The sequence below is a fragment of the Aquarana catesbeiana genome, linkage group LG08, assembly GCF_042186555.1.
Source record: "Aquarana catesbeiana isolate 2022-GZ linkage group LG08, ASM4218655v1, whole genome shotgun sequence".
NCBI classification, from domain to species: Eukaryota; Metazoa; Chordata; class Amphibia; order Anura; family Ranidae; genus Aquarana; species Aquarana catesbeiana.
The window spans coordinates 28,136,111-28,160,708 of NC_133331.1; the positions used below are offsets into that span (position 1 = coordinate 28,136,111).

Sequence of the window (24,598 nt, forward strand, 5' to 3'; positions counted from 1 at the left end):
AAGGTGCGCCAAAAAATAAGTCTATGCTTTGACAAGTGTATCTCTTTCTATAACAAGACAAAAAACACCGAAACACACTGATAACACAACCTAAAGTCTATAAAGTCCAGGTAGTAGACATATGTAACATTAGTGGCAGCTCCCTTGAGAGCGAAGCAATCTCTTGTAGAACAATGGGAGAAAAACAAGGTGCGCCAAAAACTAAGTGCAGCAGAAGATGCAACGAATGGTATATTTAATTAAAATCAGCCAAATGGCTACTCGCACTTATAAAAGTATCAATAGGCATATAACAGTATAATACTGGGGTCACTCAGCGGGTCCCCGGTGGATGGTGGTGTGTAGATGTTATCACGAGAGGAGAGGAACAACTGGCCAGACATCCGTCTTGTTGTCTCGGAACCAGCATGTTGATCAATAGCCATTTAGATCTGATGAAGGAGCCAATGCTTTGAAACGTTATCTCCATGTTCTGATGTCACTTTCCATGCGCCTCCGAGTGCGTTCCATGCTGATCCCTATTCTGTTGATGCTTTATGTTATCCTAGGTTCTTTGTCTAAAATTCATTGTTTCTCTGACCTTTTCTTATGTCTAGGCTCATTGTCTTGCTCTGGAGATTCGATGACTGTTATTCTCGATCCAGCTTACATTACTTCGTTGGGATACAGTGCAAATCAGCTGACATTGATTGATAAAACGTGTGTTCCTTATTCTGCCAATCCTATTGTTTTTGACATCCCCTTCACAAGCTGTGGTACAGTTAAGAAGGTAGGTGTTCAACACGCTAACCTTTCCGGGAATAAGAAAAAACACTGACATTGCCTTGTTGAACTGCAAATGCAGGCAAGTAAAACCAACTAGTGAGTGACCAATGCCGTCTGGAAAACCATGTTACCCTGAAGTATGGTCACCCTCCCTGAGCCATGTAGGCATCATAGCAGAGATAGGTGGATAATTAGAGTACAGTGGAACCTTGGATTACGAGCATAATCTGTTCCAGGAGAATGCTTGTAATCCAAAGCACTCGCATATCAAAGCGAGTTTCTCCATAGAAGTCAATGGAAACAATTGACTTCTATTACGTGCAATATCGCATGTGGCCAGAGGTGGGGGGGCACAGGAGAGCCTTGGAAATACTCGGGGACAACTCGGCTGAACTCGGAAAGCCTCGGAAACACTCGGGAATGGAGTATTTCTAAGTGTTTCCGAGTATTTTACTCCGAACGGCTCCGAACCGTTGCGAGGGTCCCCGTTGCGAGGGTCCCCGGCGCCCCCGCACCTCTGGCCAAATGCGGTACTGCACACCCCATTTGCTTGAATTCTGCTCGTTTTGCAAGACAACACTCGCAAACTGAGTCTGAATTTAAAAAAAAAAGTTGCTCGTCTTTCAAAGTGCTTGTTAACCGCGTTACTCATAAACCAAGGTTCCACTGTATGTGCATTCATTTACAAATCTTTAGGCAAGCAAAGCTGTACCTTTTTATACGAGGTGTATCTAAAAAGTTTGGTGAATGGTCTGATATGTCAACGGCAGCATGGGCCAGGGTCACATGGCTATCCGGAGACACGTCGAGAAGCGCCACCCAACGTGGAGTACATGTGACCATCAGGGTAAACCAGCTGCCGGCAGTTGAACGTAGTCAGTGGTAAAGGAAGGGCCACAGTGCAATGGAGCAATAAGTGATCATGAAGTTCTGCTACAAGTTGGGGGCAAAAGGCAATGGAGACGCACAAAATGTTGGTGCAAGTCTTCGGGACGGAAGCCGTGAGCAGAAATTTTTTTACGACGGGAAGGAAACGATCTAATTACAATTAGAAGAAAAGAGGTTTAACCTTAAACTACGTAGAGGGTTCTTTACTGTAAGAGCGGCAAGGATGTGGAATTCCCTTCCACAGGCGGTGGTCTCAGCGGGGAGCATTGATAGCTTCAAGAAACTATTAGATAATCACCTGAATGACCGCAACATACAGGGATATACAATGTAATACTGACATATAATCACACACATAGGTTGGACTTGATGGACTTGCGTCTTTTTTCAACCTCACCTACTATGTAACTATATATGTAACTATATGACTGAGGATGAGCCCCACTCAGGTCGGCTGTCGACAAGCAGAACCTCAGAAGCGATTGAGCGACAAATGCTGGCACGAGATCAGTGACTGACTCTACAATTGATGGCAGAGAAATTGGGCATTAGCAAGGACACAGTGCGCACCATCGTCCATGAAGAATTGGGTAATGCCGCGTACACACGACCGGACTTTCTGTCGGAATGAACTCTGACAGTCTTTCCGACGGAGTTCCGCTGAAACAGACTTGCCTACACACGATCACACCAAAGTCCGTTCGTTTAGAACGCGATGACGGGACTAGAAAAAGGAAGTTCAATAGCCAGTAGCCAATAGCTGCCCTTGTGTCGTTTTTGGTCCGTGGGACTAGCATACAGACGAACGGTTTTCCCGATGGGAATTGAGTCCATCGGAAAGATTTGAAACATGTTCTATTTCTAGGTCTGTCAGAATTTTAGAAAGAAAAAGTCAGATGAAGCCCACACACGATCGGAATGTCCGACGGAATGATTCCGTCTGACCTTTTCTGCCAGAAAGTCCGGTCGTGTGTACACGGCATTAGCGGAAGATCTGTTCCCAGTTTGTGCCGCACAAGCTGACAGACGAACAGAAAGCAAAACGGATGGAGACCTCCTTGGCCAGAGTTGCACAGGACTGGACAGTTAATGTTGCTGCAGGCAGGACTGCTGTTAGAAATCAGGGGGGCCCCATACAGCCAACCTGGCAGGGCACCCCCCCCGGCCGAAAGTGACTGAGGACATAGATTTATCAGTCCCTTTTTCTGCAGCCTAAGTTGCACAGATGAATGTATAGGAAGAGCTCTGAGGCTTCCTGCTCATTCACAAACTGAAGCATAACAAACACGGTTTACTATGCTTCAGTGATGAATGGACACAGCACTGATTGGTACCGATTACTGTGTTCATTCAGGAAAGGAAGGTGCCAGTAAATTACATATTTCCCAGCCCCTTGCCCCGCTCTTCATCCTGAAACATCTCCGTGTGTGCCCACAGCAGCTTCCGGCGGGAGGGAAGCCAGCAGCTCTGTGGAGGAATAGGGCACACGGGGGGGTCTGGACAGCAGATGGAGGGGGCACATGTGCTAGGACCAATCCCCCCTACAGTGCAGCCAAAGGGAGAAAGAGCAGGAGAAGCTGTCAGCATTGCAGGGGGTGGCAGAAGAGGATTGGTGCAAAAAGACAGTACAGCCGGCCCTCCTGCTCAACAGGTGCCCGGGCCCTGAACTGATGGGGCCCGGGCCCAGTACAGGAGGGCTGGCTGTACTGCCTTATCAGCGGCCCTGTCTGCAGGATAACGCACCTGCTCACTGTGCGATCCGCGTGTGCCAGTCCTTGCCTCAGCATGGCGTACCTGTTCCCGATCATCCACCGTACTCCTCTGATCTGGCGCCTGCGGACTTCTTTCTGTTTCCCCGCCTGAAGAGCGTCATGTTTTTTTTATTGCTGATACCATTCACCGAATTTTTTTAGACACACCTCACATGTGGTTTAGCTATGTGTTCATCTGTTCGGGAGGAGCTTACCCTTTAACGTTTTGCATATCTTGAATGAGGAGGATTTAATTCCGTTATTGACATATTGCTGTTACTAAACTAAAACTTGGTGGCATTCTAATTACAACAGTTTTATTATAATGTTTTCTGCTTCAATAAAATTCATTTTTAATTGAACCCAGTAGCTTACCAGATTTCACAACCTTAAGCCTCGTACACACAATCAGATTCTCCGACGGGAATTGTGTGATGTCAGGCTGTTGGCGGAAAATCCAACCGTTTGTACGCTCCATCGGACAATTGTTGTAGGACTTTCCGCGGACAAATGTTGGATGGCAGGTTTTAAAATTTTCCGCGTACAAATGTCTGTTGTCGGATTTTCCGAGCGTGTGTACACAAGTCCGTCGGACAAAAGCCCAAAGTACAAACACGCATGCTCGGAAGCAAGGACGAGCCGGAAGCGGTCGGTCTTGTAAACTAGCATTCGTAATGGAGAATTAACATTCATGACGCGGCAAATTATGAAATCTACAAATGCGGCGCACAATTCTCTTCTTCTTTAATTGGATAATAATGAAGCTGCTTTGCTGGTGATAATGATGGAGTTATTGCAAACAAATTTTCAAAGGCTTTTTTTTCTAGTGATATCAAGAATAATATTATTATGCTTTTTTTTTTATTTGTGCAAGTTACCACAACACCATTATTATCCAGTAGTTTTTAAGATCAAAGATACAACCATGTTGGTGTCCCTTGTCGATTTTACATTGTATTATTTTAAATGTAACTGCCGACTCCCAAACTGTCATTTGAAGTAAAACACACAGCCAAGTATTATTCTACACAATTCTTTTATTGTGCATTAAAAAAAGAAAACAAATAAAATTAGACATGCTATCTGCCAATAGAACTTAACCAAAAAGTGCATTCTATGCATCCAAAAATATAGAAAATATACCAAATCAAATCATTATTATTCAACCAAAAAATAAAATAAAAGCCTCATACATGTGCCCTGCTTCTTAATATAGGGGGTCAGCAATGCCAAGAGTTGGTGAAAGCAGGGGTCCGTCATCCGGAGATAATTCTGAAAATCATCCGGATTATTCTCCTGGAGCACCCGCAGCAAAGGCATATGACATAATTGGTCACGAATAATAAAGCAACCAATTTTTGGTCCAAGAACTCCTCCTCCTCCTGTTCCTGGACTGGACTTGGGTCAAAGCATTAACTCCAAGGCCAATAATAAATAACACGTTATCTCCTCCGATTCCGCAACATGGCTAGTTGACGAACGGCCATTCAGAAACGAACTGAAAAGCGCAAAATGAAAAGCCCAAAATGAAAAGCACGAATCAACACTCACCAAACTTCTACTAACGTGAAATTAGCAGAAGGAGCCCAAAGGGTGGCGCTAAAGAGCTGAAAAACAACGTACTACGTTCGTAATTGTTGGCCAACAATTCCTTGCCATTTGTATACAAGTTTGGGCCAACGCCCCTCGGACAAAAGTCCACGGTTTTGTAGTCCAACAATCCGATCGTGTGTACGAGGCTTTAAAGTTACTCAATCTCATTATTGGCCCACTTGGGTGGGCATTAATAGCCTCTATCAAACTATCCCAAGGATTAATGCATGAATGCCAGTTGGGTCATGCCTGTATTTTGTACCCTGTCCTCAGGGCCACTTTCACCACTAGTTACTTACAGGTGGCTGAAGCAAAGGGGCAGCTTTCCTTTGTATCAGTCACAACTTTTTCTCCCATTTTCATTAGATCAATTTACTCTTCATCACAATACTTAAGTCAGGTTACAAGCAATAAAGTTAGAAAATGTTCTGTAATAAGGAGGGGATCTTAGCCATGGGTTGTTGCTTTAGGTACCAAACGTTCTGTGACTATTGGCTTCAGTGATAGAAATCTGGACATGCCTGACCTAGAAAATTGACAACTAAAATTTTTTAGCCCCTCTGATAAAGAATATACACTATATTGTCAACTCTTCTGGGAAGGCTGTACACAAGATTTAGGAGTGTGTCTATGGGAATGTTTGACCATTCTTCCAGAAGCGCATTTGTGAGGTCAGGCTCTGATGTTGAACAAGAAGGCCTGGATCGCAGTCTATGCTCTAATTCATCCCAAAGGTGTTCTATTTGGTTGAGGTCAGGACTCTGTGCAGGCCAGTCAAGTTCTTGCACCCCAAACTCACTCATCCATGTCTTTATGGACCTTGCTTTGTGCACTGGTGCGCAGTCATGTTGGAACAGGAAGGGGCCGTCCCCAAACTGTTCCCACAAAGTTGGGAACATGAAATTGTCCAAAATGTCTTGGTATTCTGAGGCCTTAAGAGTTTCCTTCACTGGAAATAAGGGGCCAAGCCCAACCACCGAAATGAAAAAAAAACCCACACCATAATCCCCCCTCCACCAAATGATTTGGACCAGTGCACAAAGCATATTCCATAAAGACATGGATGAGCAAATTTGGGGTGGAAGAACTTGACTGGCCTGCACAGAGTCCTGACCTCAACCCGATAGAACACCTTTGGGATGAATTAGAGCGGAGACTGCCAGCCAGGCCTTCTCGTCCAACATCAGTGCCTGACCTCACAAATGCTCTCCTGGAAGAATGGCCAAACATTCCCATAGACACCCTCCTAAGCTGTTATAGCTGCAAAGGGTGGGCCAACTCAATATTGAACCCTACGGACTAAGACTGGGATGCCATTAACCGCTTCAGCCCCGGAAGATTTTACTCGCTTCCTGACCAGAGCATTTTTTGCGATTCTGCAGTGCGTCGCTTTAACTGACAATTGCGTGGTCGTGTAAAGTTCCACCCAAACAAAATTGACGTCCCTTTTTTTCCCACAAATAGAGCTTTCTTTTGGTGGTATTTGATCATCTCTGCGGTTTTTATTTTTTGCGCTATAAACAAAAAAAGAGCAACAATTTTGAAAAAAAAAACATTATTTTGTACTATTTGCTATAATAAATATCCCTCAAAAATATATAAAAAACAACTTTTTTTCCTCAGTTCAGGCCGATATGTATTCCTCTACATATTTTTGGTAAAAAAAAAAAAAAAAAAAAAAAAAAAAAAATCGCAATAAGCGTATATTGATTGGTTTGCACAAAAGTTATAGCGTCTACAAAATAGGGGATGGTTTTATGGCATTTTTGTTTTTAATTTTTTTTTATTAGTAATGGTGGTGATCTGCGATTTTTATCGGGACTGCGACATTGCGGAGGACACGTCGGACACTTTTGACACTATTTTGGGACCATTGTCATGTATACAGCGATCAGTGCTATAAAAATGCATTGATTACTGTGTAAATGACACTGGCAGTGAAGGGGTTAAACACTAGGGGGCGGTGAAGGGGTTTAGTGTGTCCTAGGGAGTGATTCTAACTGTGGGGGGATGGGCTTCAAGTCACATGACAGCGATCACTGCTCTCGATGACAGAGAGCTGTCATCTCTGTCATGACACAAGCCAGAATGGGAAAATGCCTTGTTTCCCCGTTCTGAGGCTCCATGACATGATCGCCGGGAGACCGGCGGACATCAAGTCCGCCAGTCCCGCGGGCACGGTCATGCTGTATGTGACGGGCGCGCACGCGCCTGCTATCCCCGGCTCTTAAAGAGGACGTACACGTACGCCCATTTGCCCACCGCTGCCATTGTGCCGACGTATATCGGCGTGCAACGGTCAGCAAGTGTTTAAAAAAGGAGGAAAGACAAAACTTTTTTAAAAAACAGTTACAGTTTGGTTGTCCAGGGTATGGTTATCCTGGCAGAAGAATCCAAAAAATACCCCCACAAGGTACATGTAAAGTCCCACTAACTTTGCCGCAATACAGTGTATGCTTCTTTCGGGATGATACCTTGTTAGGGTCATAATTATCCCACACTCATCCCCCACATTTCCTTATCTAGGACTATATTAGACTTATCATCACAACACTTGTGGACTTTTTTTAATGTAAACATTCTGGTTTTTGTTACAGTAGTACCTTGGAGTACGAGCATAATCCGTTCCAGAAGCATGCTTGTAATCCAAAGCACTCGTATATCAAAGCGAATTCCCCCATAGGAATCAATGGAAACTCAGATAATCTGTTCCAGTGTCACTGCTAGTGTATGCAGTACCGCATGTGGCCAGAGGTGGGGGGGGCACCAGAGACACTCGAAGACGCTCGGAGACCACTCGGAGACGCTCAGAGACAATGAGGAATGGAGTGTTTCCAAGTGTTTCCGAGTGTCTCCGAGTGTCTCTGGGGGGCTCCAAGTGTCCTTGAGCATTACCGGCGCCCCTGTACCTATGGCTACATGCGGTTCTGCACACCCCAGGGGCTTGAATCCTGCTCGTCTTGCGAGACAACGCTCGCAAATCGGTCATATTGGATTTAAAAAAAAAAAAAAAACAGCTCATATTGTGAAACTCTCGTAAACCGCGTTACTCGCAATCCAAGGTTTTACTGTATTTATATTTTGTTTTTACATTTTTATTATGTAGCGCAATTCTATTTATTTTATGTGCTTTTGACAATATAGCGTACTTTTAAAGATTATGCATTCCATCATGGCATATTTTCAGAATGGATCATATGACGCCACTATATCTCCAAAAATACAAGCAATGTATCCTATGGTGGCATCTGCTTAAAGTCATACTTTTCTTTTAAACACAGGTGAAGGATCATACAATTTACTACACAAACACCATCTTTGCAAGTACAGTTGGCACAATCACTAGACGTAAGCAGCTGCAGGTCGTTGTCACCTGTGAGCTGGAGAAGGACTCCATTGCTGAGATTATGTATGTGACCGAGGACGACATAATCCAGGAACAGACAGGGTCTGGAGAGTATGATGTCAGTCTGGCCTTCTACCCAACACAGGACTTCATCACTCCAGTGCAGGACTCTCCATATTTTATTGAGCTTAGCGAGTCTGTGTTCCTCCAAGCTACAGTCCAGTCTTTAGATGCCAACCTCACTGTCTTTGTAGACACCTGCTTTGCCTCTCCACAAGCTGATTTCCAGTCACCGAATTATGATCTCATCAGAAGAGGGTAAGTAGATGATACCGATTTAGACATATTTCATTATTTTTTTATTTATTTTTTTCCTGGGAAGGGTTGGTCTCTCTCTAAATGTCAGATAGTTAACCGACATCCCAAAGTTTGAAAAAATATACTAGCAGAAGACGACTAGCATACAAAAAGAGAAGGAGGGCTCACCGACCTTGTGCATTACCAAAGATAAAATTTAAAAAAATATATAAACAAGAATTAAACTCACAAACAAGCTTTTAAATAAGGCTTATCAATACTCCAGCAATTACCAACAGTGTCTCTGGACACCTGCAAGCTGGACCAGATGTTTGGAGGAACCAGGTGGCATCACCAACGGCTTACGCGTTACGAGGGAGAACCCTCTTCTTCAGAGCCACAGCAATGTCACCATACACAACTTCAACCAGATGGCATCACAAACGGCTTGCACGTTACGAGGGAGAACCCTCTTCTTCAGAGCCACAGCAATGTCACCATACACAACTTCAACCAGATGGCATCACAAACGGCTTGCACGTTACGAGGGAGAACCCTCTTCTTCAGAGCCACAGCAATGCCACCATACACAACTTCAACCAGATGGCATCACAAACGGCTTACGCGTTACGAGGGAGAACCCTCCTCTTCAGAGCCACAGCAATGTCACCATACACAACTTCAACCAGATGGCATCACAAACGGCTTACGCATTACGAGGGAGAACCCTCTTCTTCAGAGCCACAGCAATGCCACCATACACAACTTCAACCAGATGGCATCACAAACGGCCTGCGAGTTATGAGGGAGAACCCTCTTCTTCAGAGCCACAGCAATGCCACCATTGCTGTGGCTCTGAAGAAGAGGGTTCTCCCTCGTAACGCGTAAGCCGTTGGTGATGCCACCTAGTTCCTCCAAACATCTGGTCCAGGTTGCAGGTGTCCAGAGATACTGTTCGTAATTGCTGGAGTATTGATAAGCCTTATTTGAAAGCTCGTTTGTGAGTTTAATTCTTGTTATATATTTTAAATAAATTTTATCTTTGGTAATGCACAAGGTCGGTGCGACCTCCTTCTCTTTTTGTATGTTTCAGTTCTAAGGATACACGTTGTTCTGAGGAGGGCAGCAAGACCTGTGACATTCCATGTTTTTCCAAAAGGGTTGGCTACACCACCTACTCATTTGAGCGAGCTCCCGAGCGCAGGAGATTGTATTGTGTTGTTTAGAAGACGACTAGCAGCCAGGAGCTGAGAGCAGGGTACTATTACCATGCATGTTACTCAAAAAATTCAAAAACAGATTAGGCTCAACCATCACCAATAATGAACAGAAGAAATTCCCATAGCCCGCTGTATATCAAATTATCAAAATATTTGTTAGAGAAAGGTTAGGGAAATTGACACAATAAAATCATCTTACAATCATGCAAACTAATAAAACATCATGGCCACCTCTCGGGTTGTGCAGTTTAAACCACATAATTTAAAAATTGTAGATGAAGTAAATCCCCCACATTCACCCTGGTCATGTAGAGGGAAAGGGTGTGGGTAGTATATTGATGTATGGCACCAAAATTGGTAGTAGTGATTTCGACAAAGGAAGGGGTAAAGCTCCATGATTCCTGTTTGTAAAATGATAAATTGATGGATTATGGGATTTCCAGGAAGTCTGTATATTCCAGACAAGTTGGAAGACCAACATGGAATATGGTGTGTGGTTGAAAGTATTTGAGGTTATGACAGTGGTCCAGAGGAGGTACGAATATCAGGAACAAGTGTAAATAGCATGAATTTTAGAATTTCACACAGTCATTGATGAAACAATCCATGTACTGAGCTGCCTTCCTCGCACTGTATCATAAGAACGTTGTCATAACAAAACATCACCAACAGTACTCCTACAAGGTCTCATTGTAATCCAAAGTAAGTGAATATATATATATATATATATATATATATATATATACAGTAAAAACTTGGATTGCGAGCATAATTCGTTCCAGAAACATGCTTGTAATCCAAAGCACTCTTATATCAAAGCAAATTTCCCCATAAGAAATAATGGAAACTCAGATGATTCGTTCCACAACCATTTATTCATAAGTCCTTCAGTTTATAGTCCATATAAAAAGATAATAGCAATGTGATAGGTTGTGTAACCATAAAATGTCCATCCACAAATGGAAGCCTCTACAAGGGGATTAGAAGCAAAATCCAGCAGGAGCTACAGAGTATAAAAGAGAAGAGAGGCGCCTCTAAGTGTAGCAATATGGTTACATTTAATGAAGGTACAACATTTAGCAACTCACATGGTTGATGATTAAAAGAGGCACATCTAAGTATGCAGGCATCCGGGTTAAAGCTGTCCACATAGACCGTCCTCCGCACCGCCGGCTCTCACCGCTGTCAGTCTGCAATCATGACCGGGAAGACTACCCTGTAGTAGAACGATCTGAAAGCGAGGCTTGAAACGCTCATGAAGCGCAGTGTGGAAGGGACGACTTTGATGGCGGTGCGGAGGATGGTCTATGTGGACAGCTTTACCCCGGATGCCTGCATACTTAGATGTGCCTCTTTCAATCATCAACCATGCGAGTTGCTAAATGTTGTACCTTCATTAAATGTAACCATATTGCTACACATTGAGGCGCCTCTCTTCTCTTTTATACTCAGTTGTGACATGACACTACTTGTATATCAAGACATTGCTTGTATATCAAGTCAAAATTTGTTTAAAAATTTTGTTCGTCTTGCAAAACGCTCTCAAACCAGGTTTTGCTGTAAATAGAAAATTACTATGCTGCGCTATCTCCTGATATTAATTCCTACAATGATTTTAAAAGTGTCAACATTGCAATGATGAAACTAGAAAATGAAGCGTAATGAAGCGACAAAGAAATAGTATATTGCAAAAAAATTATATATATAGAATCCTTTGATTGAAGTGTCACATTCCACAGACAAAAAAAATAATAATAAACAAGCTTTTTTAAAAAAAATATATATATGGTGCCAGTGCCACAAACGTGAATCATAAAGTGCTATGGTGCATATAACAGTGACGTCCTAATCAAAGGAAGATCAGTCCAACATAATTGGTATATAGTCCTTATTATAGGTATAATGGTGACTTCATAAAAACGTGAAAGCAACGTGTTGCGGTGTCCACACTCAGGTGCTCCCCACCCTCAGGCACCGGCCGCTCACCTTAGAGTGCATGACCTCACAATTAAGTTCGGTCAACCACGCATATGAATCACCTCGGGGATTCTAAGTTCCAAACTGCTCACTGGTGCTGTGTCCTCATACACAAACAGTAAAGAGAATCACCATAGTTTGATACAGTTCAAACACAATTTTATTGTACAAACAAAAAGCCCCAGTACAGGGTACTCACATGGGTTAGGTGCATATAGAGCACCACTCTGTAATGTGCCTTTAAAACACTGGGTTTTAGTTGAGGTCGTATGTCCGTTCTCTGTGAAGCAAACCAGCTGCTTCCTACACTGTCCTGTCCATTCCCCTATGAGTGATGATACAAGGGAAATGTTGTATCTTCCTCAGGGGGATGCTCCTGAAGAAGATATGAAATTTCACTAGTAGAATAGAATAGAATAGAAAAAAAAAACTAGAAAATGAAATAGAATAGAAAGGAATAGAATAGATTAGAATGAATATACCCATTTCCCAAAATTTGAATAGAAAAGAATAGATTAGAATAGAATAGAAAATAATAGAATAGAAAATAATAGAATAGAAAATAATAGAATAGAATAGAACAAAACAACAGAATTAAATAAAATAGAAGGGTATAACCATCTTCTGAAATTCTAATTAGAATAGAATAAATTTGAATAGAATAGAATAAATTGACTAGGAAATAAAAATAAGAAAAGAACAGAACAAACAATAGAATAAAAAATAGAAAGAATTTAACAATATAACCATCTTGCCAAATTTTAATTTGAATAGAGTAGAATAGAAAGAATATAATCATCTTCCAAAATTTGAATTTGGAATAGAATAAATTAGATTTCGAATGGAATTCTAATGAAATTCAAATTTGAATTGATTACAATTTTTTTTGGATTCAGTCTAAGTTCAATTCGACCAAATTTAGAAAATTCAAATCGATTTGAATAAACGAAATGCCAAATTAAACAAATTTAACTAAATGAATTTATGTGAATAAATAAATAACGAATCGAAACAAATTTTTTTCGTTCTGCACACTTACAAAATTGTGTCCTTCTCACCAGGTGTGTAAAGGACAACACCTACCATAACTTCCCGTCTGGTAGTGGCAATGCCAGGTTCAGCTTCAGTGCCTTCAAATTCCTGAACACCCACCCATCCGTCTACCTCCAGTGCCAGCTGGTGATCTGTGATAGTAATGATGCGGGATCCCGCTGCAATCAAGGATGTGTCACACGTGAACGCAGAGATCTGGGATCCAAAGTGTGGAAAACCAACGCTGTGCTGGGTCCTCTCCGTCTGAAACGCCACTCCGAGGCTGCAGGTTAGATCATCACTTATCATTTTCATATCATGCATGAGGGTAGTGCTAAAAAATGACTGAGCTTGAAACAGCTCTAGTTACTCACAGCTACTATTTTTTTTTACCTCCATGTCTCTACTGTAGTATGGGGGAAATACATGACTTTTGTTAAATTCTTGTATTTTATAAAGTTTTGCATTTGTTAAAATGTGCCAGAAGAATCCTGTTTCTTTTAAACATTATGAAATGAGAAGAGACATTTTCAAACATTAGCAAAATAATGAAAACATAAGACATCTTTTGAGCTTTTATTATTATAGTAATATATTATATTATATTATATTATATTATATTATATTATATATAATACTATTGTATTATTTAGTAATATATTATATACTAATAGTTTTATTTTTTTGGTTTGGGTGTTTATGTATCATGATTATTATTATGATTAATAATAATCATAATAATAATGTATTTAATATTTTTTAAGGTTAGGGGTTATTGGTGTGTGGTGGGAAAAATCCCATAAAAGTAGGACTTTAAAGGATGTAGGGCTGACACTGAGGTGAACACAATGTTTTAGTAAAAAATAAAGCTTAATAAGTATAAATCATTAAAAATCACAAACAAACATCCATATATCTTAGAATAGTAAACAGTAGTCAATAGTAGCATAACATGATACATAAATGCATATACAGTGGAACCTTGGATTAAGAGCATAATCCGTTCCAGGAGAATACTTGTAATCCAAAGCATTCGCATATCAAAGCAAATTTCGCCATAGAAGTCAATGGAAACAAAGATAATTTGTTCCACATCGACTTCTATGGCATGCAATACGGCATTTGGCCAGAGGTGGGGGGGGGGCACCAGGGAGCCTCAGAAATACTCGGGGACGGCTCAGCTGAACTCGGAAAGGCTCTGAAACACTCGGGAATTGAGTATTTCCGAGTGTTTCCGAGTATTTGAGTGTTTCTGAGTATTTCCGAACGGCTCCAAACTGTTCCGAGTGTCACTGGTGCCCCCCGCCATTCTGGCCACATGCGGTACTGCACACCCCATATGCTTGAATTCTGCTAGTTTTGCAAGACAACACTCGCAAACTGAGTCAGGATTTAAAAAAAAAAAAGTTGCTCGTCTTTCAAAACGCTCGTTAACCAAGGTTCCACTGTACGTGTTCCACATGTTTAGTATCAATTCACGTAGGAGGAAAAGAATCCAAGGCGTTTCGCGAAGTAAAATCTCCACTTCTTCAGGGAATTTCACAATACATCTAGTAATTATTAGATTAAAAACAAATCCTTATTATCACATTATGCTCATTAATCAATGTGTACATCAAAAATTCATTCATTTACACAGTATACACCAACTGATATTGTAAACATGCTCACCAAGTGTATCAGTATGCAGTAAATTGGAAAGGTTAGGGTTAATTATTATTTATTTACGTATTATTAAATATTATTCATTTATTTTATTTATTTATTTATTATTCATGATGATTTTTCTTGTTATTTGTGTATTTGTTTTACATTTATATATTCATATATTATTACTATTTTATTTTTTTTAATTTTTTTATTTGAGCAGAAAAATCACACAAATACGCGCAACAGAATGTGCACAAAAAAAATGAGCAAATGGCGCGTTTCCATTAATTTCAATGGGAATAAAAACATGCCAAAAATGCTCAAATCTGCCAGATTCGAGCTACAAAAAAAGCTCCAGAACTTTTTTGAGCTTCAGACGTTTGGCTTCAGGCAACCTGGAGCGGAGATGTGAACCGTCTCCATAGAGAATCGTTGAATGTTTTTGTCCCCCAGCGTTTTGGAGCTTCCGGCTACAAACGCTCAGGTGTGAATGGGGCCGTAATAAAACTGCCTGTTAAGATGGAGCGAGGCATAACCAGAGCTTGGCAGAGGCTGAAAACTGGACAATTTCCTCAACGAACACACTACTGAAGTCTTGAGGGAAAATAGGTTTCCTTTTTTCTACAATAGGAAGTCTGGGGCCCCCTTTGGAATGGGGGCCTGGGGCAATTTACCCTTTTGCCCCCCCCCCCCTTATAAATCTGGCACCAGGTAAAACATCAGCCACTCAGAGAATTAATTGTGTTTAGTGGATCATATTTACTAACTGCAAACAGGCTTTTCACTTTGTAAGATCATTTTCCTTTAGCTTAGTGACTGCGGTGAAAACTCCCTTTGAAAATCCAATCACATGCAAGAAAAAAAAAAAAAAAAATTTTATAGTATTTTTCCTTCCTTGCTGCACCTAAACAAGATTGACGTCCCCCCCCCACAAATAGAACTTTCTTTTGGTGGTATTTGATCACCACTGTGGTTTTTATTGTTTACGCTACAAACAAAAAAAGAGCGACAATTTTGAAAAATAAAACAATATTTTTTACTTTCTGCTATAACACATATCCAAAAAAAAAAAAAAAATTTCCAAATTTCTTCATCAGTTAAGCCCACCATGTATTCTGCTACATATTTTTGGTAAAAAAAAATTCCAATAAGTGTATATTGATTGGTTTGCGCAAAAGTTATAGTCACAATTCCATAGATATGTGCAGTAGAAAATGCTATTCATAAGCAGTGCTGTAATTATATTGTATTCTGTTGTGATACCATTGATTATATCACAATAATATGAACTGTAAACCATAAAACAGTGATCACTCACATGTGCAATATGTGGAAATCAAAAGACAAAACAATTTTTTTTTTTAAATAATAAAAAAAATTGCACTATTATCACAATTCCATAAATATAACTTGTGCAGACGTGTGTCTGGCGTATGTGAGTGTATCGGCTTTAGTTTGCTGATCCTGTCCCTTATTTAGCAGTATCACACTATTGCTGTTTTCTCTTCTGCTTCTATTTATGTCTTGAGTCCCGGGAGCTTTAAAGAAATAGGATGAAGTAAAGAATAGGTGGCTGCATCAGCTGTTCTGACTCATCACAGGAGCTGTGAGCCAGTGGACTAATGCCGCGTACACGCGGTCGGACTTTTCGACCGGACTGGTCTGACGGACGCCGACGGACCAAATCCGGCGGACAATCCAATCGTGTGTGGGCTTCACCGGACCTTCAGCGGACTTTTCCAGTCGCAAATCTGACGGACTTTAGATTTGGAACATGCTTCAAATCTTTACGTTGTAACTACGCCGGACGCAGAAATCCGCTCGTCTGTGTGCTAGTCCGACGGACAAAAACCCACGCTAGGGCAGCTATTGGCTACTGGCTATCAACTTCCTTATTTTAGTCCGGTGTACGTCATCACGTACGAATCCGTCGGGCTTTGGTGTGATCATGTGTAGGCAAGTCCGTTCGTTAAAAAGTCCATCGGAAGCCCGTCAAAAGTCCGTTGGACCAGTCCGTTCGACCGTGTGTACACGGCATTAGTAGTTACCTGTTGAACCATCAGTCATTGTTTCCATGCTTTTAGATTTGGTCTCAGTATATTAACAGCTATAATACTGAATAGGACGTTTTTGCACAATTGTTTGGAGTATTTATATACCGTATTTATCGGCGCATAACACGCAATCCAAGTTTAGGAGGGAATTGTAAGGAAAAAAACTTACATTTAAATGCCCATCAAGGCAGCCTTGCACAACGTCCATCTGCATGCTTGTCCAGTGTCATTTGCAGCCTTATCAGTGTCCATCTGCAGCTATGGTTGCCACCTCATCCCTTTAAACCCGAACACATATTAATTACACAGGTTCTGTGACTGATTAAGGTGGTAATTAAACTCACTTGGTGCCTTATCTGCATTAAATTAGCCTCAGAACCCGTGTAATTCAAAGGTGTTCGGGTTTAAAGGGATTAGGTGGCAACTCTATGACTGCAGCCTTGCAAGTGTCCATCTGCAGCCTTGTCAGTGACATTTGCAGCCTTGCCCAGGCTGCAGTTAAACTGCAGTGACTTGTCAGTGTCACTGCAGTTTGAAAATGGCACCGCCGGGGCGAAGTAACACAGAGCTGGTCCTCGGCTCTTCTCGGCTCCTCTCCTAGTCCCGCCCTATGATGGACATAACACAGGTCCAATGGCGGGACTGGGCGTGACTGTGAGCGGAGCCGAGTGCCGCCCATATACATACATAGCCGAGTGTACTCGGCTAGGTTCAGCTAGCTCCGCTCACAGTCACGCCCAGTCCCGCCATTGGACCTGTGTTATGTCCATCATAGGGTGGGACTGGGCGTGACTGTGAGCGGAGCTAGCTGAACCTAGCCGAGTACACTCGGCTATGTATGTATATCGGCGGCTGGAGCTCGTTCCACACAATCAGGTGGGGGGATCGGCAGGGATCAGCGTATAACACGCACCCACGATTTTCCCCTGATTTTAAGGGGAAAAAAGTGTGCATTATATGCTGATAAATACGGTACCTTTATTTTAACCCAGAGGGTCCACATAGCACTTTCGTTTTTTAATGGTTTGTTACATATGTCTCTAAACGTAGAGTTTTTTTTAACAGCAATATGCACTTTACACAGTGATTGTGACACAATTAATGGTATCACAATAAGTATACAATATATTGTACACAGCACTGTTCATGATTAGCATTTTTTTCTGCACAATTTATATTTATGGAATTGTGATAATAGTGCAATATTATTTTATTATTTTACTTTTTTTTTTTTTGTTTTGTCTTTTGAGTTCCATATATTGCACATGTGAGAGATCACTGTTTTTTGGTTTACAGTTCATATTATTGTGATATAATCAATGGCATCACAACAGGATACAATATAATTACAGCACTGCTTATGAATAGCATTTTCTACTGCACATATCTATGGAATTGTGATATTAGCGCACCATTTTTTTAATTTTTTTTATTTTGAATTTATATATTGCACCAGTGAGAGATCACTGTTTTTTTTGGTTTGCAGCTTCTATCATATCATTCATTTTAGCCTTTTCACCACACCAGCGCTTGGGAATAATTATTACTACAAAAGTTATAGTGTCTACAAACTATGGGTTAGGTTTATGGACTTTGATTTATTTATTTTTTCACTAGTATGGCAGTGATCAGCGATTTTTAGCGAGACTGCGACATTGCGGTGGACAAATCTGACCCTAAGTGACACTTTTTGGGGACCAGTGACACCAATACAGTGATCAGTGTTAAAAAAAAATGCACTCTCACTGTATAAATGACACTGACAGGGAAGGGGTTAACAACAGGGGGCGATCAAGGGGTTAAATGTGTTCCCTGGGAATGTTTTCCAACTGTGGGGGGGGGGGGGTGGATACACTGGAGGAAAGGAGAGATCGTCATTCCGCTTAGCTGAAACACGATCTCTCTCTTTTCCTCTCTGACAGATCAGCGACGTGCTTTGTTTACATCGGCACACCGCTGCTACAGTTCTCTTCTGAAGGATCAGCGGGTTGCAGTGGTCAACTGCGGCTGCAGGACCCGCTAATTGGCTCCCACTGCCTCCAATCACGGCGGGGGCGGCGCGCACGCGTGCACCCCCCTAAACTGTGTGCGCGAAATCACATACAGGTACATGATTTTGCGCAGCCGGAGCCACTCGCCGCAGTAAATGTACATGGAGGCGGTCCGGAAGCGGTTAATAGAAAGATTTTCAGGGAATTGCCTCACCCATGTGTACCTCCCTTGCTATTTATTAACTTATGAGCCAATGGCAAATAGGCTGCTCACTTTCCAAAGAAATGTCCCCTTAGCGAGGGCCACTTAAGTGAATTGATAACTAGTCGTGGGCCACGATGAAATGAAGTAGTTCAGAATTCATAATTTTTTATTTTGAATAGCATAGTTAACATTTTCCTCCTGCGGCCACTAAGTGCCGGCGGGAGGGAAGAGGAGGAGAAGTCGGATTTCAGGAGAAAATGGAGAGGATCGGTTCCTGTAGATGCCGCCTCCACAGCCCCTCCTGTTCAAGTGTAAAACAGAATGTGACAGGGAGGCCGCACGGGCACCCTGGAGCATGGGGCCAGGGTGACCCATGTGACCCCCAACGCTACACCAGTGGTTGGGGGTGTGTGGTAAAAACATGTCTCAGCGATGGGGTTTTACCGCAAATGTAATGATGCACTGCAGTTTACCCGCACCAGTTCTCCTGCAGGTTAGCTGCACTTTGCCTTTAAGCCTCGTACACACGATCGGATTTTCGGCAGGGAACTGTGTGATGACAGACTGTTTGCCTAAAATCTGACCGTTAGACCCCATACACACTATTAGATTTTCTGCAGATTTTTGTCCTCAGAATTACCAAAACCATGTAGTTCAAATGCCTGCCTGATTACATACAAACTGAAACTCTAAAGTCCTGTACACACAATCGGATTTTCCGATGGGAAATGTTGGATGTGAGCTTGTTGGTGGTAAGTCCGACCGTTTGCATGCTCCATTGGTCAATTGTTGTCGGACTTTCCACCAACAAATGTTGGCTAGCATGTTCTCAAATTTTCAGCCAACAAATGTTTGTTGTTGGATTTTCCGAGCGCGTGTACACAGGTCCGTCGGACAAAAGTCCAAAGTACAAACACGCATGCTCGAAATCAAGGATGAGCCGGAAGTGCTCGGTCTTGTAAAACTAGCGTTCGCAATGGAGATATCACGTACGTCTAGTACGTCACTACATTTGTAATTATTGGCCATTTGTGTGACCGTGTGTATGCAAGACAAGTTGGAGCCAACAACCTTCAAACAAAATTCCACGGTTTTGTTGTCGGGAAGTCCGATCGTGTGTGTGGGCTTTAAGGTTTGACCTCATATTATATTTTTTTTGGTAAATCTGAAGACAAAAATCTGCAGAAAATCTAATAGTGTGTATGGGGCCTTAGTACGCTCCTTCAGACAATTGTTGTCCAACTTTCCGCCAACAAATGTTGGATTGCAGGTTAGTAAATTTTCGGTGGACAACGATCTGTTGTCAGATTTTCGCATCGTGTGTGTACACAAGTCCGTCACAAAAAGTAAGTACAAACAGGCATGCTCGGAATCAATGCTCACCAAACACGACATTAGCAGAAGGTGCCTAAAGGGTGGCGCTCATGAGCTGAAATTCCATGTAGTACGTCACTACGTTCGTGTTTGTTGGCCGACAATTGTGTGCCATTAGTATGCAAGACAAGTTCCCGGCACACGCCCTTCGGACAAAAGTCTGACGCTTTGTTGGCCAACAATCAGATCGTGTGTACCAGGCTTTAGACATCTATTATATCTTGCGTGCATGGTGCACTTTCTGAAATCACACCAAAACTCCTGTATTCAGAAGTTTTGGTGCGCTTTCACAACGTGCACCAAACCTGCAGGATACAATAGAAGTGGGCTTCGCTGGTTTGAGGTCGAGGGTCCACAGGTTGAGCACCCCTGTCCTAAAGCCTCATAAATGGTCTTCAGATTGGTGGAGGCATCATCAGCTAGTTTCCAGAGTACTCTGAAGCCTCAAATCCATATCAACCTTATTCGGCAAGTTGCAACCAGAGATTTGCCGTTTTCACTGTGGCCTGGCCTCTCTTGTCCCCCTCCCATTGTCCTGTAAATGAGATATATATTAATTCTCTGACTCTTCTTTCCTCAGGTTCTGTCAGCGAGAAGACTGAAGATGTGAAGACAGACCAGAGCAGCTTGTATGTGTTGGGCATCTCTGTACTGGTAGTCAATGCCCTCATTGTGGCATTTGTGGTAATCAGGTACACCAGGAGAGAAGGCACAGGTTACAGATACCATGCAGTGGCCTCACACTAACTGGTTGACTCTGTAGACATGCAGTGCGCAACATTCTACCCGGACCGAAATATTCACAGAAGATAAAAAGCATTATCATACTTCTGTATAATTGAGTGTGCCACTGATATAAACGTTAATGTTAACATACAGATTAAACATTTGCTTCTATTTTGGTTCCAATATTAATGTCTTAAAGAACAACTACTGTTACCAATTGGAAGAGTTCATTGTCTTGTTTAATTCAATAAAGCAATACTATGTTTAACCTGCCAACTTGCAAACTTTAACCTATCTTTTGCAACGTGATAAAAGAAGTCATTGGTTTATTGTTGTTAATCCACCGTACTGCAGAAACCTACAGCAACCAATCTGATCTGACTTCAGTAAAGGGAAATCTGATTGGTCGTTTTGGGTTTTCAAACCAGAAATAAGGCTCAGTTCACACTTGTGCAATCACAGAAATTGCATACAGGGGCGGACTGACCATTCGGGCACTTGGGCACTGCCTGAGGGCCCCATGCCACTAAGGGGCCCCATCAGGGTTGCCAGCCTCAATAAAACCAGGGACAGTATGTAAAAATCTGTGTTTTTTTTTAAATTCCAAGATTATAGCTGCCCCGCCTCTCCAGTACCTTTTCAGTGTGTGTATGTGTATTCTGTGTGTGTATATTGTGTGTGTATATTGTGTGTATACTGTATGTGTGTGTGTGTGTGTGTATACTGTGTGGCCCCATAATCTATTGCCTTGGGTCCCTATAATCTCCTATTGCCCGGGGGCCCCATAATCTTCTCCTATTGCCCGGGGCCCCATAATCTCCTATTGCCTGGGGGCCCCATAATCTCCTATTGCCCGGGGGCCCCATGAGTTGTCAGTCCGCCCCTGATTGCATATGACATAGCTCCCAACTGTCCCGTATTTGGAGGGACTGTCCCTCTGCCCCTCTTTCCTCCTCATCTGTCCCTCATTTTGGTCCGATCCATATAGATGTATATAAAATGGACTATTTTCCTTTCAAAAAATGTTTCCCAGTGCTAAGCCTTTCATTCAAAATCTAAATTGCTGCATTTGTAAATTTCAAAAGCCAATATAAAGGAATAATAGTGGTAAAAAAAAGCACTTGTGGGTTTAACTAATCTTTTTTTTTTAGGTTAGTTCTCCTTTAAGGGGGCGTGTCCTATGCCTACATGCTTTTGCTAGTAGGTGTCCCTCATTCCCATCTCAAAAAGTTGGGAGGTATGCATATGATTCGCACCGCCTTACTGTGCAGATCACATGTGATGTCTGTGAGATGCGAATTCAGACATTCAAAATGTATGGCTGAAATCGCATCGCATTCGCACCATTTTTTTGGTCCGCACTGGAATCAGATCGCATGGGTGTTTACAACCTATGAAATCCGATTCCTGCACCATTTGACAGTTCACACTGCGATCTGCGAACCAATCTGGGGGTCTCGTAAGAGCCGCTGATAGGGCAGTACAACCAGCCCTGATGTACCGGGCCCATCCAGATCAGCTACACAGTGGGGCCCGGGCATCATGACAATTCGTTACTGCATTTTAAAGAAATAAAATGTTTTCTATACTCTTGCCCGCTTCCACTTGCTTACAGAGTGGGTATATTATTTTCCTGGGCCTCATCTGGTCAACACAGGAGCTCAGGAGGGCAGCACAGCGGAGGGACTATTTCTTTATTTTCGGGGCGCATGTACACCGCCCCACTATTCTATTAGCCCCGGCTGGCGGAGTGATACTGTGATTCTCCGTTTCGGCTCCTGGCTGTAATCCCCACCAGATGTGAAGAAGTTGAGCGGCTGACAGGGAAGAGCAGGAGGAGATCGTGGCTGCACTGGACACAGTGAGTGGGGAATAGAGGAAAGAAATACTCACTGTGTCCTATTATATATCTCACAGCACAGCAGGTTACAATCATCACACGGGCAGCTTTTGGGTGCTGACTTTGTTATGGTTGTACTGTTACAGTCTGTTATATACAATACAGCCATAAGTTAACAAAGCCAGCAACCAAAAGCCATGTGACATAGAGCCATGATAAAGTCATGATAAAGTCATGATAAAGCCATGATAAAAGTCATTATAAAGCCATGATAAAGCCATTATAAAGTCATGAAAAATCCATTATGAAGCCATTATAAAGTCATGATAAAGTCATGATAAAGTCATGATAAAGCCATGATAAAGCCATGATAAAGTCATGATAAATCCATGATAAAGCCATGATAAAGCCATGATAAAGTCATGATAAAGCCATGATAAAGCCATGATAAAGCCATGATAAATTCATGATAAATTCATGATAAAGTCATGATAAAGCCATGATAAAGTCATGATAAAGCCCCTGCTTACTGTGCTGCCTGTGTGATAATTGTAACCTGATGATAATAATGCCGCGTACACACGAGCGGACCTTCCGGCAGCAAAGGTCTGATGGAAAGATTCCGGCGGACATTCCGATCGTGCGTGGGCTTCATCGGACCTTCATCAGACCTTTTCTGTCGAAAATTCCGACGGACCTTAGAAATAGAACATGTTTCAAATCTTTCCAGCGGACTCGATCCCTATCAAAGAAAAAGTTTGTCTGTATGCTAGTCCGACGGACCGAAAACGACGCAAGGGCAGCTATTGGCTACTGGCTATTGAACCCCCTTTTCTAGTCCAGTCACACGTCATCAAGTGCGAAAGGATCGGACTTTGGTGGGATCGTGTATAGGCAAGTCCATTTCGTCGGAACTCCGACAAAAAGTCCTTTGGAGTTCAGTCCGACGAGAAGCCCGCTCGTGTGCATAAGAAACATGCTACTTTAAAAATGCATTTGGGAGAGCAGTAAACGTGCAGCGGAGCTGCATTTTCACTTCCCCCCCAAACCAATCCCCTTTAACTGCTTCCCATCATCGCTGGATTGGAAGGTTGATGATATCTCAGTCATCACTACAGCAATGATCGAGATATTGTCTTTTAGCCCCATCGACTCTGCAGAAAGTAAAAGTAATCCTAGTGGCTAAGAAGCTCCTGGATTACTTTCACAGGCAGTGGAAACGGGTCCCACCACAGCCTTTACTGCTTTTAAGATGTGACCAGTAGCATCCAGTTACTGGGACACAGTGAGAGAGATGGATGTCATTCCTCCCACCGTGTGATGTCAGAAACCAGAAGTGATGAAGAATTTATCAGTTCTGGTTTCAGTCTCATGTAAAGAAGCCATTACTGACTTGAACAAGCATCTGGTCAAACAAATCTTAGTTTGATCAGATGCTTTGGAGGCCAGAGGACAGATATGAGGTCCAAAAGAGCTCGTATCTCCCTATAAAGAGGACCTGTCATGGTCCATGCTATCACAAGGAATGTTGTCAATCCCTTGTGAAAGCAAAAATGACAAAAAACAATGTAAAGATACAGTGTAAGATTTTTTTTTTGTAATAAATAAAATACGATTTAAAATGCTTACTAATTGCAAACAAATGCTTCGCTTCATGCGCATATGTAAACGGCAGCAAACCTGCATTTCGCTTCAAGTCGGGGTCAGGGGTGGGGCCAGGGGCAAGGGCGTGGTTGAAAGGGGCCCTGTCAGGTAGAGCTGAACGGGGCCCCATGATTTCTTTTTTTTTTTTTTTTTTAATTTTTTTATTGAAAAGTTTGCAACAGATACAATTAGGAGGTAACTTCGCAAGAACATTCAATCAGTAGTTAACATCATTAACACAACCA

General features: G+C 42.2%; 1 protein-coding gene across 1 annotated transcript in view; it reads left to right on the plus strand.

Annotated features, from left to right (window-relative positions):
- CUZD1 (CUB and zona pellucida like domains 1) overlaps window positions 1-20,890 on the plus strand; it is a 43,955-nt gene extending 23,065 nt beyond the window's left edge. Inside the window, exons 6-9 of the mRNA XM_073597597.1 lie at window positions 597-769; window positions 8,279-8,661; window positions 12,899-13,158; window positions 20,724-20,890. Of these exons, the coding sequence (XP_073453698.1) occupies window positions 597-769; window positions 8,279-8,661; window positions 12,899-13,158; window positions 20,724-20,890 (983 nt within the window). The remainder of the gene's footprint in view (window positions 1-596; window positions 770-8,278; window positions 8,662-12,898; window positions 13,159-20,723) is intronic.
- The last annotated feature ends 3,708 nt before the right edge of the window (window positions 20,891-24,598 follow it).